This window comes from Symphodus melops, assembly GCF_947650265.1.
Source record: "Symphodus melops genome assembly, chromosome: 8".
NCBI lineage: Eukaryota > Metazoa > Chordata > Actinopteri > Labriformes > Labridae > Symphodus > Symphodus melops.
Window position 1 is genome coordinate 19077872 of NC_136698.1, and position 20313 is coordinate 19098184.

At 41.6% G+C, this 20313-nt stretch overlaps 1 protein-coding gene across 2 annotated transcripts in view; it reads left to right on the top strand.

The window, feature by feature from the left end:
* Window positions 1–13735, top strand: part of plpp3 (phospholipid phosphatase 3) — a 37791-nt gene extending 24056 nt beyond the window's left edge. For both annotated transcript variants that reach the window (XM_079351402.1, XM_079351401.1), the window contains exons 7-8: window positions 4502–4678; window positions 11097–13735. In XM_079351402.1, the coding sequence (XP_079207528.1) occupies window positions 4502–4678; window positions 11097–11225 (306 nt within the window). In that variant the 3' untranslated portion in view covers window positions 11226–13735. The remainder of the gene's footprint in view (window positions 1–4501; window positions 4679–11096) is intronic.
* The last annotated feature ends 6578 nt before the right edge of the window (window positions 13736–20313 follow it).

Genomic DNA, 20313 nt, shown 5'->3' on the forward strand with positions numbered 1-20313 from the left:
AGAGGGAAGGATGTGCTGCGTCCAGACCACACAGTGACGCACTGGTCCCAGAACTGGGATCCATCTGTGGTGAGTTCAGGACTCGAGCAAGCGGGGGCAAAAACAAAAAGGGAGGAATAAGAAGAGTCCGTAGTGGATGTTTTGGAACACAAAAGCTGCCTGAAACCCATTGAAGACATTCCTTGTGGAAAAAAAAAGAAAAATGTTTTTTTTTGCCAGCTGTAAAACGCTCATGTAACTCCATGTTTTCACTCACAGGAACCGCCCTCTATCCTGAAGTGCCCTTGAATAAGTCTCCAGTCAAAGCCTGAACGAGAGATGTTATCAATGATCTGAAGTCAAATCAATGCAAAATGAGTTTGGATAATAACAGAGCATGTAAAGATTAAAAAGGCCTTCAGTGGATCAATATTTGTATCAGGAGTAGAAGAGTTATTGATCTTCCCGTCCTAATTGCATTTTGACTAAATGTGTTTCCTAAAATGTCAAATGATGACTTTAAACGATGGATCATTCCTCAATATTGATACTGATCGACGTTGAAGAAGTCAATGAGTACTCTTGACTGTCACAGTGCAGTGTGCCCTGCCAGCACCTGGTTTGTTTTAAGTGCGGAGTTAATTAGGATTTTTGTAACAAATAATTCAGCTTTACTGTAACAGTGGCTGTAAGAAATGGATTAGTTATGGGGTTTGGTGCAAGCTGGGTGAGAGGTTTGTTGGCAGTAAGGTTGTCAAAAACACTTTAGGTTATATTTTTAATGAAAGCTGCTGAGTGAGATGATAAGAGAGCTCTGTTGTTGCAGTTTAAAATCCTGATTAAGATTTCAGTACGGAAACGTTTTTGTTTTTTTTTGTGCAGTTCAGAGTGTTCATTGGATCAGTGTGGTATCGATATTTTTCGCTAGATTTGCATCAACAGCTCTAATACTGGGGCATTTGTAAGTTAGGCGAGACCTCTATGTATTTACCTGGTTTTACAAAAACCTTTCAGGTAGAGAATTTGCATATTGACTTGTCTTAATTAGCTGCCTCTCCCTTTGAAGCCAAAATATTCCCAAACTTGCAAAGTGTCTTTTGGTTTGGTGACATAAGCAGCACCTAAGACCTAAACCATTGAACAGCAGAAGCAAACAGAGCTGGACGAGACAACTATTTTGTTTTCAAAATAACATTTCACATCCAGTTCCTACGCTGTGAAGTGAAATAAAAATAAAGCTCTAAGCTCGTAAACGACACAAACAGAGTAGTTTGGCTTGTCAACAACAAATTACATAAATATTTGAATAACCTGTCATTCTTTTATTTCTGCACAAGATCTGAACATGCACTCTCTCCTCTCTGCACAACCGTTATGGTAGAAATATGTCCTCTGGATTTTTTTTTTCTCCTCCAGAAACCACAAAAACAGACCAATATGGATCCTGTGGCTCTTTGTTTATGAATCTCAGCTCTCTTTTGCTCCGTTGTCGCTCACGACAGAGAAAGTGTCATGTCCACACAGAGGCTGTCACCTTGCTCACACATCCCCCCTCGTAGTCATCCACTAAATGACAACGTGTGACTTTGAAGAACGTCCAGGTGTGTCTGTCTGTGGTCCAGACCGGCTGTCAGCTTCCTCAGATGAGACGAAGATAACTGCATACTGTACAACTTCCCCGCAGCCACAGAAAACAATCTATGTGTGTCTGTCTGTGTCCTGATCATCTTCTATTGTTTTGTCTCATTTGCACGTGTCTGATGTGGCAGGAAAGACTGTGTCATTTCTGTATGTCATTTCAGTCTACTGTCTGTTTGTGTGGAAAGGCCAGTGTGATTGTGTGTGATATAAGAGACTTGAACCACAACTATGCTTCCGTCTCACAGCGTGTGTGTCTCACAGCATGGTGTGAACAAAAGGGAGGGAGGGGGGGGGGGGGGGGGGGGGCTGGTGTTTAAAATGAGGCCTGGGTGTCATTCTTTCTCGCTTTGTTGCATTTGTTCTCTTTTCCTTCTTGCCTCCTGTGAGTCAGAGCTTTACAGCAGACGGAAGGGAAGCTCGGATGAGATGAGTTGGATTCCTGTACAAACCACCAGACTCTGTGTCGCTCTCTCAATCTGTCACGGGAATCTGCCTGGACTCCTGATGTTGTTGTGTTAGTTTGTTGTTTTCCTCCGATCTGAATGTTCTGTGTGTGAGAGAGAGAGAGAGAGAGAGAGAAAGCAGGGGTCACTTATCAGAGTCTTTTTAGGTGTAAGTCGGACTCAAAAAAGAGAGATGATGCTTTTTGAGATTTAGGTGGCTTTCTATCAGCTTCTTATCTCGACTGTATGTGAGCTGAATCAGGGTTGGACAAGTTATTTGGGTTTACTCGCTGCCCTTCAACTGGATGGGGCCAGGATGATTAGCAGGTCACTCTAACTCTTTGTTTTGTCTGAGTGAAGTGCTCACGCTCGCTGATCCGTCTAAGCCAGATCAGATTGAGAGGTTTACGTCTTGTCTCCACATCACTTTTTTTTAATTGATCTCTTCATCCCTCTATAGCCTTGCATATTTTTTTTTATTTCATTCATCACTAAAGCCGCTTTCACATATACATGCTCTAAAAGGTTTCATGCGATTCCTGGACATTCAGACCCTGGTCTTTAATGCACTACATTTCACGCACCAGGGCATTGAAAAGTCAAAAAGTACACTGCAGGACTGGTGTGTCGAAGAGAGGAACTAGAGCGACACAAACAACAGCCGATTTGAAAGAAAACACAGTGAGAGGCTTTTATTTATTTTTTTATGATTCTTTTATTTTACATACTTTATTATTCCCAGAGGGGGGAGATTCAGATTTCTACACTCTGTTATTGTCGAGACATGCTTCTCACACACACAGGCCTGAATCACACATGAACAACCTATCGACATGCATTAGTGGAGAGATGTCAGAGTTAGGGGGCAGCCCACAGGAGGAGCCCTTGAGCTCGTTGGGGTTCGGCGCCTTGCTCAAGGGCACATCAGCAGTGCTCAAGACATGTTTCCAACTACCGGACCAAGGAGACCCAACAACTTCCAATGAGGAGCAGCAGCACAGAAAAAATGGACTCATCCTTCAGGCCTTTGGGATGTTCTTTTAAAAGTTGTATCCCCGGCTGCAGGAGATCAGACAGCAGGACTTGTCAGTCATTCTGGTGCGCTACCTGAGAACCACAGCACAGGAAACCTGCCGCCTAAACATCCCAGGGAGGGGAGCACTGGCGTGGATGGGATGGGAGGGATCACTTCCTCTGTTTCCGTTAAGAAAAGAACAATGACGCAGTGTCGTTGAGGAAGTGTGAGCGAGCTTTACGTCCACACCTATGGGGGCTCGTACCAGAGGGGGGGTTCCTGGGAGTCACTGTAGTTATTGTTCGTCTGGCTGATAAGAAGACACTCGTCTGGAGGTTAGGGCAGGGCAGACCTTGGCTGAGGCCGGCGCTCCTGTTGCTCCCTGACTCTGGGTGAGAGAGAGGGAGAGGAAGCTGAGGATACGAGTGGTGCAGAAACACAGGATGTCTGGGCTGATCTCACCACTGTACGAGTGTGGATAAAAAAGAGAGACAGACACGTTAGACTGTGTGGAAGCAACCTTGGACCTGTTTAAGCTCGTATCAGTTTTTATCATGACCTTGGAGATGGTTTCAGGCTGCGAGCGGAGCAGGGTGCATCCGCTTTGTCTTCTATTTTTTCTGATAGAGTGGAAAGAGTTCACCGAACACAGTGCAGACAGCATTCAGGACAGAGTATGTACACTTTAATGTGTGTGTGTGTGTGTGTGTGTCTGTGTGTCTGTGTGAGGGTGTGTGTGTGTGTGTCTGTGTCTGTGTCTGTGTGTGTGGCTTGCTGTGGTTTTTCTGTTGTTACAGCTGGGATGTTGAACCAGGAATCAGTCATGTCCAGGTCTCAGGCTGTCGAGTACGTGTGTGATGTGGAAGAGAGAGAGTGTGTTTCTTCGCAAATCTGGTCGGCCTGAACACTTTGATTCAGTGTAGACCTCTCAGACTATGAATACACACACACACGCACACACACACACTCCACAAACTCTCCAGACGACATTGATAAACCAGCATGTATGATAATAAATGATAAATCTGAATACAGAACACAGGAGTTGCTGATCTACCTCTGTCCCTTTAATTTAGGTTTTCATGCTACTTTGTAAAGTAAGCGTACAAGTTCTGATCAAGGACAATATTTATTGTACGCACATCAACACGGGCAAAATAAGGGATTAGTGCGGCAGTAGACGAACAAATCCAAGGAAAAGCAGCTGTTTTTTGTCACTGGAGTTTGGCAGCTTTAAAAAAAGAGCAAAGCAGCAGCTGTTTCAAGATTTAATTCTAAAACCTTTCATTCACTCAGTCATTTAAAATACACTTTCAAAGAGAGCCTGGGTTTAAAAACACTTTAATTTCACTTAAAAGAGCTGAAATATTTAATCCCTGTATGTTGATCTCCTTTCGCTCTCTCTCTCTTTCTGTCTTCACAGTTCTACCTCCAGTCCAGGTTTACATGGCGTGGTGCTCGTCTCCTCCGCCCGCTGCTTCAGTTCACTCTGATTATGATGGCGTTTTACACCGGCCTGTCACGTGTTTCTGACCACAAGCACCATCCAACTGATGTTCTCGCCGGGTTTGTGCAGGGAGCCCTGGTGGCCTACTGCATAGTGAGTACACACATGCATATCACTATCGTGCTTCTATGGAGGCATGAGTAGAAGAGCATAAATGTCGATTTTTGTAACTCCATTTTTTACAAAGGTCAGCTGAAGAAATCCTTCAGACTTTATTCACATCATGTTAAGCTATATGTCCATACAACTTCAGAACCTTATAGGTTCCAAAAATGAAGTCTTTAGGAAACTCTTCTGACCCTGTTTGGGTTCAGAAACTCTAGAGGTTGTGTCCAGACATGAATTGATTAGGGATGTAAAGATTAATCCTGAGGCAGTTAAAAATCAATTCAGAGGTGTCACGGTTCAAATACCAATGGTATTCTGAAAAATGAATTGCACTAATGTTGTGAGCATCAGCTGTAGTGTTGGGACTCTTATCGTGAGTTGAGTGAATCTTTACATCCCTAGAATTAAGACTTCAGGAGAAGTTAACCCAGATAACTTCAGGTTCACTTTTTTTTCAAATTCTGTTATCCTGACCGCTCTATTCTGCGTCTTCGCTCGTACTCCCAGGATGAAGGGCATGTTCTTTCAATCTCTTCTACTAAGTGTTTTAGCACAATGGATGCCATGAAAGCAGATCTTTTTTTGCATGGTTTCTTTTCAAAACAATGACCGAGCCTCCTGTGCTCTTTAGAAAACAGAAACTCGTTCTATACCTGGCAGCTAACTGTTAGCTAACCAACAGGTTCTGTTGGAAAGAGCTGCAATGGCTCAAAGGTCAGCAGCAGCCTTAAACAAATTAAACATTCATCATGTGATACTGCTGTTTTTCAGTTAAAAACTAAATAATGTAATGCTACATCATCCAACCTGCACAGGAGGGAAGATTCTAGCAGTGTTATGAACCCAAAGTTTAGCCCTGCTGTTTTGTTTGTGCCTTTGTTTCAGTTAGCATGATGGTAACAGTCCATGTGTTTTTAGAGGTGCCAGATTCCCTAACAAAGCTTGTCTTCTTGAAAATAAAAATATAGTGGTCCTGCCATGACCAAACATTGGCTCTACACTGCTCGCTTTTCACACTTTTTGGCGTCCATTCTTTTTTTCTGAGGAGAAGTAGAGCAGGCAGCAGCGTGAGGGGAATCTGATTCCCTTTAATGAATAACACATTGCTTGGAGCCAGGCAGTGCTTCAGTGTGTGTGTGTGTGTGTGTGTGTGTGTGTGTGTGTGTGTATGTTGGTGTCTTCACTGCTTTTGTGACATATCCATGCAGCGGCTGCCAGATGATTTTCGTAACCCTCATCGTTACACTAAGCTGGATGGAGCCGAGGAAAATTGAATTGGGGTCATAAGGAAAATGAAGGTGGTGTAAAAAGAGAGGGAGATGGGGGGGGGGGGTTGAGCCTTTGAAACAGGAATGAGCCCCTTAGTTATTTGGGTTTTTTTATTTGGCGGCTCTGGTTCTATCAGCACAGCAGGCGCTCGCTGTACTCTGCTGCCTCCGGGAAAAAGCATGGAAACACACACACACGAAATCATGTACACACACACGCACACACAAACATGCACACAGGCAACTTTTACCTTTCTACCAAATCGTGAACGTTGAAAGGATTAGTTTCATAAAACTGAGAACCCTTAGTAGTGGCGCCTACGCAGCCCTTGGCACAGCTGAAGCACACACTAAAAACACACACATTACACACCAGGATTATAGAAGAAATGAACCACGAGCGAGTAACAAAGCCAGTAACGCTGTTGAAGAGCCCGCGCCCCTCAGCTGGGCGTCGCTCCTGGACGACTTCAGCTCTGACAGGAAAATAAAAATGAAAGTTTTAGAAATGAGCTCGACCTCGGGCAGATCTGGCAGGAGGAGCGAGGGAGGGAGGTGACAGGAGAGAGGAGCCTTGTCTGCGTCTTGGCTCGGGATGAGCGTGGGTTTAAATCCAAGTCAGCTATTCCACAGGCCTCAGAGAGACAGCTCGACACACACAGACACACTGTTCTTACACACACACACACACACACACACACACACTCAGAGTGAAACCCTGCTGATGAAGGCGGTGAGGTTGGTTTTACAATCCTCGACGCCTCCTCTGATTTGCGAGGTCTTACTGGAACATCTGTGAGTACTTTAGAGCGGCTGTTAGTGCAGCCGAGCAGAGAGGACCTGACAGGAGACAAGTGGAGGTATGAGGACTTTGAGCATCACAGAAACCAGCAGTGAGCTCTAAATCAAAGTGCGAACATCTTTAGATCTGAAGTTAACAAGTGCTCAGCCTCCGTCTTTGTTCTCAACATGTGAAGTTTGAAATATTAGAACAAAAGATTGAGTTCACACTTTAAATAAATGTCAGAGAGGATTTATGTCACAGTCAAAGTGTCTTTTAAAATATCACTGCTTGGCTGTATTTGAGATAGTTGATATTGCATTCATGTTCAGCTTACATTTGTTGCAGAGAGAAAACAGTAACAGCAGCAGCTTTGAGTTTTATAAGCAAGTTAAGGGGCGCCTTTGTTATCTAAGAACTTTTTGTGTTGCTATCCTTTTGTGTTGTTTCTAGGGATTACTGCTACAACAACACAACGTCCCCCCGGGGATGAATAAATCAATCTGTCCATCTTGAACATCAAATTCTGCTTTAAACCAAAGAACACATGAGGATTTGCACTTCAGTCTCCAGTGTGTAATTGTGAACACATGCACTCAATTTGAAGATTCACAACCTTGTGGAAAGGCCTCTTCAATGACATGTCAGTAAATGTCTGCAGAAAACTGTCAGTATGTTTACATGCAGTGAGAAAAAGTGGAATTATGATATAAGTCAGATTAAAACTGGACTTGTTGGGGATCGATTAACTCTTGCATGTATAAGTCTCTATCTGACCCTGGCAGGACTCTAGACGGTCCCCTTGTCACGTTTTGACCTGGAAGTTGAACAGCATAAGTGTGGAGCATAGCAGAAGTCCTGTCCTTGTCTGGAGAGCGTGCTTCGAAACCAAAAGTAAAGCATAGAGCATTTAGGACATGTGTTCAGAGCTGAAAAGATGTCCATGTTTTGACCTTTCGAATTACAACTATAGAATATAACCAGTTTACAGCCTGCTTGCTTGTTGGCAAGGTTATTGTGAAGATCCAATAGTAAGCAGCTGAGAGAGGACATTTCGCCACCTACTTCAGTGATATATACATCAATAGATAGTTTCTTACTTGAAAGCGTTATACATGGACTCAGACCATAGTCCAATTAAATAGCTCGACATAACTTCAACCTTTGTGATGACTTCCTGTAAATGAACAAATAAAGCCTGGAGCACACACATTAATACACAGCGATAATGTTATTTTTTAAGTTAGTCTTTAGTTTAGATGATGGACGGTGATTTATGTAAATCTACTGAATAATAGGTGAATGAATCCCTATTTTGAGTCAAGCTCAAGACACCAGACTTGGACCCCAAACAGAAAGTGGTCTGTCTATATCTTACCTTGCATTTCCTTTCAGACAAACTGACCCAGTTTTCCACATGTGTTGCAACAGAGGTTAAAAGAGTGACTCCTGCAGGAAGCAGCTGGTGGAGCGTTTTTTGTTGTTGTTTTTTTTTGTTTTTTCGAGGTTCATTGTCACAGAGGAGAAGTCAGGAGTCAGTAGTTAAAGGAGGAGAGGTTGAGGATGCTTGCACTCCTTTGTTACCACACAGGGACATTCTGCACATACTTAGAGCTTTAATACTGAAGCATGCTCTCTGTGAGGCCTGAGGAGTCAACTTTCATCACTCCAAACGCATCAAGTGGGCAACGCCACCAGTTAAGCCTTGCAAAATAATTTTCATAATTCATGCAAATATATAGTCCTAAAATGTTCTCAGAATCCCATCTTCTGACCTAGATTTGCGTATATATTGTGTGGTCTGGCTGCAAATGTGTTCATGTCAGGTTTCATATGCGTGCAAACACATTCACATTTCTATTCTGCGACACACGGGGGGTTTGATGTGTGGGTTTATTTAGACACGCACTTCCTGCAAGTCAATGCACCCTATCCTGGGTGACTCAGCTTCATTATGTGTCACACTTGACATTTTAATGCTGCTTAAAGACACACAATTATAGACACACACACCCATGCATGTATATGCCTTAAAAGGTTCTGTTGCTGAGTCTGTATCAGGCCACACTGCTTGGGCTTCTTTGTGTTTCTGTGCGTCACAAAAAGGAAATGGTGAGGTCGTGATAAGCCGTCCAGTGCAGCAGGTTCTGGGGTGATAGGTTGGAGGTTGGGTGACGCGGCATTGAGTCTTGTTGTGATTGGACGAGGCAGCATCCTGAGGGGAAACAAGCAGGGACGTTTCTCATGACAGTTGGAGTGGCCCCTAATTATATCACACAGTATTTAGATAAGTAGGGTTGTTAGAGCGCTAGTATTTTAAACGTAGATATGATGTCCGTGAAAATCAAACAATGCAAAAAAAAGGTTTGTTGAACTATTTTACATTATTTGATTTTAACTTTAAAGTATAGCAGACCAGTCCAGTATATAATGCAGCGTGTAATAATGTACAAACAAACGGCTGCACACACAAAGAGCTCTGTTTTCACCGGAGGAGCAGCTGTGTGCTTGTGTAGGCTTCTATCTCGCTCTGATGGCATCACACAGTCAAAGTTCAGCAGAGAAGGTCAATTCATGGTCATTAATGTCAGACTTTATTAGAAGAGAGGGTCTTTGTGTTGTGAGCCCACCACTCACAATGAGACTCTCTGTCTTATAGAAATACATCACTGACTGTAGGATGGACGTTTTTCTGGACAACAGAAGAAGACAACTAAGCAGGACCATTAGTTTCATGTTTTTTTCCCTTCAGAATCTTCCTGTATGAGAGCATCTTGTGTTTTCTTTAATCTGAGTCATCCGGTAGGTTTCTTTGAACCGGGTCTCAGAATTGAATGCCCCTGACTCCCGTGTCTGTGACACGCCCCCCTCTGCTCGCCCTCAACTGGCAGCACAGGAAGGAAAAGCTACAGCGCCTGCCAATGATGAGTGTTTGTGTTCATTTTGTGTGTGTGTGTGTGTGTGTGTGTGTGGGTGTGTTGTTGCGCATAAATGACTCCAGACCCTTAAAGGTGGAAGCGCTAATCCACTCTTATAGCGGGCAGCAGTTTCCATGGTCCCACTTCCTGTCCATTTTCCTGTTTGACATATGATGTCATCAAGATCTCAGGAAGAGATTTTTCTTCGTCCATTTCCTTCGCCGCTCTCTGCCCAGCTGAGCTCAGAGATGATGTAAAAGCACAGTTCAGACCTGGCAGCGTTAAACCAAGTACAGCCAAGCGTTCATTTGATCTAACATCTCTCCGTCCAGCTTGGTTACTCAGAGCTGACAGACACAGAGTGTGGCAGACGGAGGTGATTGGGAGTTTCTCATCATGGCATCATAAAGAGATGTAATATACATATTTAGACTTCTCAACTCAAACCCTCCCCAAAAAAGCTTCACATCTTTTCCTTACAATACGATCTGAAAACATTTCTTTAAGGATTTTCATGACAGTGTTGGAGCGATTTTTCATTCTCCTTAATTTGGTTCCAATAAAATCCTATGACAAAACATGTTTTTTCTGTTAGAGCTGACATATAGCCTTTAGATCTATGTTCTAAAAGCAAATCAAGCTTTTATCAGTCCTTCACAATGTGACATGACTTTGATGGATTCAGTCTTATAGGAATGGTTTCTGGTATAATTTCAAATTGAGTAATGTTTTTAGAATCCTTTCAACGTTTTTGAAAAGAGGCCATTCAAACCTATGTGCATGCACATTAAGGTTTCATTACAGATTGTATCCAAACTAGGTGCCTTGTCACACCTCATCAGATTCTTCTGAAAGGTTAAATTATTTTAAAGCCCAACCCCAGACCTCAAGAGGACACATGCTGATTGTCTGGTAACTCTTGAACAGACTTTTAGTTTTACTTTTTAGTTTGTCAGTTGGCAAGTACAAATCTCCTGAGATAAGTTTATTAGACTGTTTGCGATCACAATCTGTAACCTGGCTTTACTGGAACGTGTTCTATTTAAAGTAACCATCGGGTGCTGTTCTTTCATGTTCTTGCTCTGCTCTCATGTCACTGGTCTATCGCTCTTTGTCTTTGCTGTCCGTTGAGTTCATTTTCATTTAACCATGACTGAATGAAAGTTTCTGTGGTGCAGCATAAACACAAGATGCAGACATTCACACAGCAGGATACACACGTTAAAGATAGGTTGGAATAATTACATATGATGTATGTGTTGCTAAGAAGCACTCGAGCCCAAAAGGTCATTTCTGAGCGTTCTACACCCAGTGTCAAAACCAAAGCTTTCTAAATAACAGAGGGCTGTGACACCTATAATTCTTTGGAACAAGGACAACAAAACTTCTTCTTTACCCTCATAACATTTTAATTTTGATTCTTGTGTCTCCCATAGGTGTTCTATGTGTCAGACCTATTCAAGCCCCGGGCGAAGCCAGCCACACCTCCGCCCTCTCCCATCAAGAAGGAGCTGCTCCCTTCATCAGAAATCATCGACAGGAACAATCACCACAACATGGTGTGAGGCAAAGAGAGAGGGACCACCACTTCTTCCTGTGACCGAGGAGCCAATCACAGCGCTGCTCACCTCCCATCAGACAGTAGAATGTAGCGGCGAGAGACTGAGGCTGCTTCTCAAACGCCATCCTCCACCACACCCAAGAGAGGGTGTCGGCTTTGAGACTTGCACAGCAGAGTCCACTCTCACTATCCAGATGTATTCTTTACTACTATGTTTTAACTACTAATCTACATTTGAGCCCATCGTTTTGAGCACAAACAGACAGAATTGGAAGCTAAAAAGACAAATTTATGATGTGACAGGCAGAGCTGAGGGTGAGGAGGTTTGGTGAACCACATGAAGAAGAAGAAGAGACAAAAAGAGAAATTAAAAGACAAAGCCCCCCACCCTGGGAGAGAGGGACGGTCCTCTCTGAACTCTCTGTGGCCTTGGAACGCCGACAACAACTTCCTTAGCTACGGGAAGGAGATTACTGCAGTAACGAGCAGCATAGAAATATTAACAGTATAGAAAATATAACTTATAGCACTGTTTTTTAAGTTCATTGTCCATTATTATCACCACTCGCTGCCTGAGACGTCTCACTGCAAGAAAGCCTGATGATGCTGACGCGAGACAGTTAGCCTAGCATGGCTTCGATAACAACAATCCTGCAGCAGCGGGCCACTGAAAACGTGTGTTCAGACAGGAAGCGAAGCAAATTGTATTCTTCACATGAGTCGCATGTTGATCGTTTGTTTTAATCCAACAAACAAATGAGGTTTTCCAGATTTTAAAAAACGCAAACAGGCTTGCACCCTAAGGTGCAAATAGCTCTGTTAATTTCCCTCATCCAACATGAACTGTGTTTGGAGGAACCTTCCGGTTTCTTCCAGCTCCTTAAGACTGTTCAAGTCCAACTTTAATGACCTGTTGGCAAGGATCCATATTTCTCTAATTGACACCAATAAAAAAGATTTGACTGATATTTAATAAGATGCTATCATACTACATGACTACATTATAATGCTGATTTATTAAAAGCTCTGTCAGCAAGAAGACAAGTAATCCCCTTTAAAAACACTTGTTTTCTGAATAGAGTTTGGATGCTAAATATTTGACATAACTTCAGGATGTTGGGAAAGTTTCACACCAATTGATTTTCTTAATAGATTCAATTTAGCCAGTTCTTCACTATATGTTGCATGGCCTGACAGGAATGCATGTTTGCATTGGCTTTGTATGCAATCACACTGCTTTGCTTTCAGTCTGAACACTCCGTGTAGATTATATACTTTGTAAGTAATACGTTTTCCAAGCAGCCACTTGGCTTTTGGCTTACATCTTCAAATCCCAACAAACTTTTATTAAGCTGCAGGAAATGAAGCTATCATCCCCACGCTCATCTGTCTCCACATCAGCACATCCAGTTTTCTGCAGAGGACACTCAGCGTGGCCAAAACACGGGATGTTGCATTTCTTGATGGTTAGAAGTAGTAAAGGGGGGGATTTTATCTGTGGAGGGAGGGGACAGATCTCACAGCCGCCGGCCCCCAGCACTTGTGTGAGAGGCGTGGCTGTGCCATGCCGCTCTATGATGTTGCATCAGTCTAATTGGCTGACAGCGGGGGGCAAAAGTGAGGGAATGTAGTCTGTCACCGAGAAAAGAGGGTGATGATTTACAGCTAAGCTGGCACATTATTTTGGGATGAATTGGGCTCTTTCTGCTGGCAGGGAGGGGCTCACACCCACCTAATCACTCATTGGCGATATTTGGATTTCAGTGTGTGTGTGTGTCCGTGACTGTGCTTGTGCTTGTGCATGTACATCTTTTGTGTGTGTGTGTGTGTGTGTTTGTGTGAGTGTATGTACATATGTATGAGCGCTGTGCCCTGTGAAAAAAGGAACTCCCTCTTGATAAACTGTGTCACTGTCAGCTGTGCCAAGTGTGTGTTTGTGTGTGAGTGTGTGTGTGTGTGTGTGTCAGGGAGCAGGTGGACATTCTAGAAACTGTGGATCTCTCTTTAACTCTTGTGTGTATAAACCTGTCCTGTGTGACCTACAGTCGTTCACTCAGACTTTCTCCTCCATCGTCACACTCGGCCACGTTGCACATCTTTCTCATCGTATAGTCCGTCCTATCATTTCACTCAGACGTTTTTCACTCTCTTTTTATAAATATATAAATATGTATAGATCACTAAAGTTAACTCTGTAAGATATTGTTTTAACATGTTTCGATATATCCACTATGATTACAGACCTGTGTTCTTTTTAAAAATGCTGCTTTAAAAGCATCCATTGACAGATTTTTGTATCTAGAAAACTAAACCATGGTAGATTGTTATAGCTACGTTTGTAATATGCATTCAAAAAAAAATAAAAATACACCTACACTTGTATTAAATTCAATATTAGTATTTTTGTATTGTCTTGTTTTTTGTACAAAAGACATAGTTGCAATGCTGTTTTTTTCTGCTAAATGTTCTTAGCTCTGATACATGTGCTTTTAAATAAAAAGCTCATTATGAACATGCCTTTGTTTTTTCTTGATGGACGAGGGTTTCATGTGTTGAATGAATCTTATGGCTTTATGGTTCTTTGTTGCCGCTAGGTTCTGGAAGTGATCCCTTTGTTTACCTCACAGTCTGGTTTACCCCAGGAAATATAAAAGCATGTATGCAGTGATGAAAACAGAGAGGACAATTATAGACTATGTAACTCAAACATTGAGCCTAAGATCATATTTAATGAAGCTTACCCCAACTGCAAGAAATCCACTTGTTACTAAGGCTTAGGAAGCTAGGTACTGAAAGGGGTCGTCAATGAACACGAGTAAATACTAGTGCTATCTGCATTAACTAGATAATCACGTTAAGTATGGCCTGAAATAAATGCATTGTTTTGTTTTTTGTTTTTTTATTGTGATTTATCACATGTAATTGTGTACCTTTTGGTACACGGTGGATAATCCTTAGCACTGTCTCCCTGAAGTCACAAGAATGGAAATAATGACTCAGTTTTATCTACCTCATGGTGTCAAACATTTCCCCTAGTGATGTCCCTTTGAGCTGTTTGAAGACAGTTTTTAAATACAAGTTCCTTTTGCAGTGGTTAAAAGGATCTTGAATTCAAACGTTCATACTTTAACTGTAAAATGGGTTGCATGTAGAAAAGGTACACATAAAAAAAATAATAATAAATAATAGTGATGCACCCATCTTTGGTATGATTATGCTTTGATTTAAAAAAAAAACATTTTGCAGGATAGCAGTCAAAGCAGCTCTGACTACATTCATTTTATTTTATCTCAAATCTGCTACAGACCATGTTTATATTACAGATGCTTTACTTGTTATGTAATTGAAAAAACTTCTATGATGAAACTTATGATGCCATTTTTATAAATGATTATATGTTTTCTTTAAAAGATGAAATTATAATGAATGAACTTGTGAAGAAGAAGTTGTATACAATAAATTTGACATTGAAGTTTTAAGTAAATGTGCATCCTCCACCAACATTTATAGTAAAATAGTTCTTTATCCAGAAGCAACAGCAAACATTTCAGTTCCAACTACTTGTTCTGCTGTTCACAGAACTCTCGCTGTGGCTTCAGTTCCTGTGGTCAAAAATAACATATGAATTAGAGTGTCACACAAACACAATGAGATGTAGTCAGACGTGTAGATTCACACAATCACAGACACCAAAGTAGAAGGCAGTCTAACTTTGAAACTTTTGCAAGACAAAGGGCAGATGTGTTGTGATTAAGCTTCAATGTGACTGCAGGAAGACACTATGGCTGATATGTACTACTGCGCTCTGATAGGGGAAAAAAGGCTTCCGATTCAGGCCATTTTTTTAATGTTCTTTACTCGCGTCACAATCAATGCATTTACACTGACATACCTGCTGTTAATTATTCTGTATCTGTAGTTCAAACTGGACATTACAGACGGTATGTCATCCATTTTATGAGCCTTTTTGCTTTTGAATATCAGTCTACATTTTGGTTCAGAGTTGAACAAGATCATATTTGTTGACATGGAACCAAAAATTGGTGAACTTTATGTCATAACTGACATAACAGCTTCAGTAAAATCTTTATCCGGGCTGAAGTTTGCTGTCAGTTATCGACTACAAAAACAGTGAGCAGAGCTAATAGTGCCACATATGTGAAAAGTTTGGTGCCGATGATGTGTTTATTCAAAAATTATTATCCATATTGATGCAGCTTTCAAGCTGCTGATTCTGCAGTCTTGGAGGCTTTTTAAGGGCTTTCAACATCAGGTGTGCATTTCTGTCATGCTTTGTGCTCGAGATGCTGCGATACAACTTTTTTGCAAACCGAGCACAAGTATAAGTACTTACATTTGGGTACTCACAGATACCGAGTACCATTACGAGTACCACTGAAATTGAGGTTTTTAAGATGATAAAAGACAGACAGCCATCATGTGATGTGATGATGGCTGGGAAGGTCATAATTCAACTCCAAAACACTTAGAAGACGACAAGGTTCTGTTATTTTTACCGCACATTGGGTTGTCTATTGATATTTTCTCTCGCTTCTCCAACGTTAGCTGCAAAGTTAGCTGTAGCTGTCTCACGCTGCTAGCTTTAACAAACTCTGTGAACTGAAATATCTCCACACCGCTGACCTCTTGCTTCTCTCTGTCTACCCGCTCAATTTAATAGGGGCTCGCACCCGCCTTAAAGTGGTATCGGTGTCGTTGTATCCTCGTAGTAGAGTATAAGTACTTAAAGATGGTGGACTGATGCCGAATACTGGTATCGGTATCGGGGCATCCATACTTTGTGCAGTTCTTTAAATTTCTTTAAAAAGACAAAAGAGATCCACGATTTTGTCAGTGCTATGCTTGAAATAAACAGACTAATTATTTACTTTTTATTCTGTGTAAACAACATGGATACTACTGTACTGTTCACATCAGAAGGATGTTTTTTTACATCTTGTTTGACTTTGAAAGTAGCAAGCGATTTAAGGAAAGTATGAGACTTAATGCAAAGAGATGAAGAAAGTCAGAGCAGCTCAGAGAGGAGCCCTTCACGGTGAACGACTGGTCCTCACTCTGAAAACTTCACAAGTTAGGAGGCAATCATTGAGGGCAATCCTTGAACTGATGCTATCATTAAAGTGGCACGCATGTTTCCCCTCCGTGTCCTGTAAAGCCGACTCTTTTATTGACGCTGACAGTCCAGCTGGTCTGAGGTCAGCTGTAAAAGAAACAGCACCACACGGAGATTTACGGTGCAGAGAGCAGCTGGCAGGTCTGGGCTCAGCCATGCGTGGTTGTAACGTTAGAGGGCCGGCTGCTGAGGCACACAGCGGCCGTGTTGTGGTCGTGTTTGGCAGCGGCGAAGCTGGCACGGTGCCCTCACCGGGAGGCCAAGGCATTACATCGTGTTGCAACTCTGTCAGCGAACTGGGCGTGTGCCCTTCATCATCATACACTGTCATCCACTCGCTCTGTTTACTCTCAATCACTGTTTCCTCAATGTTTTCTTCATCTAAATGTCCAAATCTTTGCAGGGAAATCAAAGACTAGTTCCTGCTGGCAAGACATGACTTATAAACTCTTATGGTGACATTTTAACACAAGTTGGATGGATTACGTTCTCCTCTTTGGTCTGACTAACTCCTCCACCCTCGCCCTCATTAAACACGAAACATAAACTCAAAAACGTGTGGTAGTCATGTAAAAAAAAACAAGCCTGTTTTTTCCTCTGTTTACATTCTGGAGATCCACAGTGTAGCCATACACCAAATGCAACTGAAATATGTAACATAATCAAGAAGTACGGCTGACATTATTGAAGCAGTTGGAAAGTAAATTGTTGTTTGGCAGACAGAAAGTGTCCACAGCAGGTTAACCCCGTTCTGCTCTGCTGGACTTGGTTAGAGATTCCTGCATAATTGCTGTGGAAAAGCTCTCCTTTCTGAGAAGAAGCAGATTGACAACACGTGTACCCAAGTGCTTCAAAATGAAACTGAACGTAGCACTCAGAAATGTCTGCAAAAGTATGTCACCAGTGAGGATGCAGCAGTTAAACCTGGCAAGTGTGAAAGAGGAATTTAAGTTTATATTTAACTCAGATTCAGTGTGTGTAAAAGTGGTTTGAGTTGCTCCCAACCAGGCTGACTAAAAGACCTCTCTTCTTGCCATTTAGTGGAGAGAAATGGCCCACTGGCACACATGATATAAAAAGCATCGCAGTCTAACAGGAGTGCCTCTGTTACTGGCTCTGGTCTGGAGTTGGATTGTGGCTGAAAGGCTTTTTTCTCTGCAGCCCAGGCAGAGAGTGTCAGGCTATAGGTAGAGAAGGAACCAACATCCAGGGCTGAAAATGTAAGGAGCTGGAAATGTCAAAACCTGGAGTTCCTCAAGTGTTCTCTTGAGGAAGTCTCCTGCAATGATTCAGTCCCCATAGAGCCCCATGATAAAATGTCCAATTTAACAGTACAATAAACATTTTCACATCCGGGTAAAAAAAAAGAAATGAATTCGTATCATTAGCTCATTTCTGTCTTCATGACAACTGTACAAGCTAACACTTAGCAATGGACAGGATTCCTGGCCCGTACCCACTGTTGTTGGTCATATACCTTGTGGAGAAACTATAAGCTAACTATAGAGCCATAAGGCTGTGAAACTTGACGCTATAAGCTGCCAACCAGGGCGCTCTGTGGATGTGAGAGAGCAGCTATTCTGCCTGTTGAAAGTTGTACCCTTAACTTGACTTTATGCTTCCACTTTTTTAAGAGAAGTAGGAGAAGCAACATATTGTTGCTTTAAGATAACAATAGTTGAAGTCCTTTTTGCTACATCCACTTCTTCTTTACTGTCTATGATCAGTGCCAGTGAGAGTCTCTTCGCTTGTGCTCTGCACTTCCTCAAAGGAATCATGAGAAGCGACTCCCCGCAGTCGATTGTTTACAGTGTGCCAGTGTCTGTTTAGCAGGTTCTAAGCACACGTGAGGCGTGTAGACATAATATGACCCAACCACAGGACACAGAGGGCATAAAGGAAGGAAACCAATGTGAAAGAAAAACAAAGATAAAGACCTGGTTTCAATTGTGTCATTGGACCTTGAGAGCCCTATATTCAAAATAAATGTTTCTCCACACTGAAATAAAGCCTTAAACGAAGAAAGATGATAAAGTCTGACTGAACAGATATACTTGGATGAATGGAGCAGCACTATGAAAAAAAAAGAGGACAAGAAGTGAATTAACCCAGTTTTTGCTCAATCTGTTGTATTATGTGTGTATCAGTGATTAAAATAATGACACAGTGGCGTATTGGATGCAGTGATCAGTCAGTAATACCGGTTAAGGCCACAGGAGGATTAATATTTTTGGATTAAAGTCTGGTTTCTGTGACGATGATCCTACATGAGGACACTGGTTCTTTGTTTCACTCAGAATAATATTTTGCAGCTTTTTGCTTCTGCATAAAACATCAAGCCAGTAAAATGGAATTAATGTCATGTCACCAGTCAGGATTAACCTAATTCCTGTGTTCTGATTTCAACAGTTTATGTCGAATAAACAGAGCAAGCAAATGCAACAAGAAAAACCTGTCACTGAGGATGTGTGCCTACCTCATGGGATAATATCAAATGTCCTACATAGTAGTAATGACCAATCAGCAAACCAATCAATCCTGCAACTGAGCCCCAGACTTTTCATCTGTCCGTGGTAAAGTTACCTTCATGTCCTGTAAAACGCTGCAGCATCTCTTGAATTGACATACATTTTCCTCAGGCATTAATGGTTTTTGTGATGAGGTGGTCTAATGCTTCCATGATTGTTTGAGTTGTTCCTTCTGTGCTGCTGTATGGTTCAGATTAGTGGTTTGTAGTGAGACCGTAATAACAGCATATAAACTTTTGTTTATAACCAAATTAGTGCAAATTGAATTTCAATCCCATCAACTTCAGCTGCACTTTGGGTTTCGAGATAATTAGAACATGTGACCAAATGAAGTTATAAAATGTAACAAACATTCACAATACATATTCCCATACATCAGCATTTTAGTTTTATCACAGGGATAATGTTAGCAAGCTAGCTAACGGACCCTATTGTAAAACCTCATAGTGGACAGTCCTAAAAGGAATTTACAAAAAGTTTTAATTACTTTTGCCAAGATTATGTTTAATTACGACACACAAATTACACTTTGTAAAGACTATACTGCCGAGCAGAACCACAGAATGCAGGATTCAGAAATGATGGCACACAAGGAGCAGAGTTTGGAAAGAAGCAAAAGTTATCAAACAGTCCAAGTGAGCACACAGGTGAAAACCAAAAAAGGAGTAGCCAAAAGAATTATGTTGTCAAAATATGCGGCCGCATTCCTCCTTTTTGAGTACCTCAAAAAGACGGCCATCATATTTCAAGTGTGGGTGGCTTGACCAGGGTTTTGAAAAAGACGGCTCACTTGACCACGGTCTCATTGCCTTATAAATGACAAGATCCGAAAAACAAGCCTTTTTCTTTTTGCTTGCATTTTTAAATGATTTTATTTTTGTGTTACATGAAATAGAAGATGAAAATCGTATCATTTTTAAAATTTCACTCATCCCTTTTTTTGTATTTTAAAACAAAAATCAAATAACCACTTTTTTTTTTTTTTTTAATACTAATTTCTGAAAGGGAAATTGAATGACCAAAAGATACAATGACCTTTTTTAATGAGTTCATTCTCAAATATTTGGCACAAAATGGGCCTCTTCAAATACAAAAGAGCCTTTTTGGACAACAAAAGCACAAACAAAAATATTACCGCTCGAAGCCACATGCAGTTAGATTTACAATAATGAAGACTTTCAGGGAGTTGCCTATTCCTGACTTTTATTTGTAAAAAGTGTCACAGCAAATCCACCTCAGAAAGGCAAAGGACTTTTTTTGTTGTTGCACATTCTCTTTTTATTAAGTGTGATCTTGTCGTTCTCCTGTGATCTTGTGAACGGCTTATGGCTTCGCTCTGCTTCTCTTACGCATCAGGAACAGATCCAGTGGGGAAGGGTGAGCTCCATTGAGTATGGAGAAAAACCGCAGATTGCTGCGCCCAGGGATCT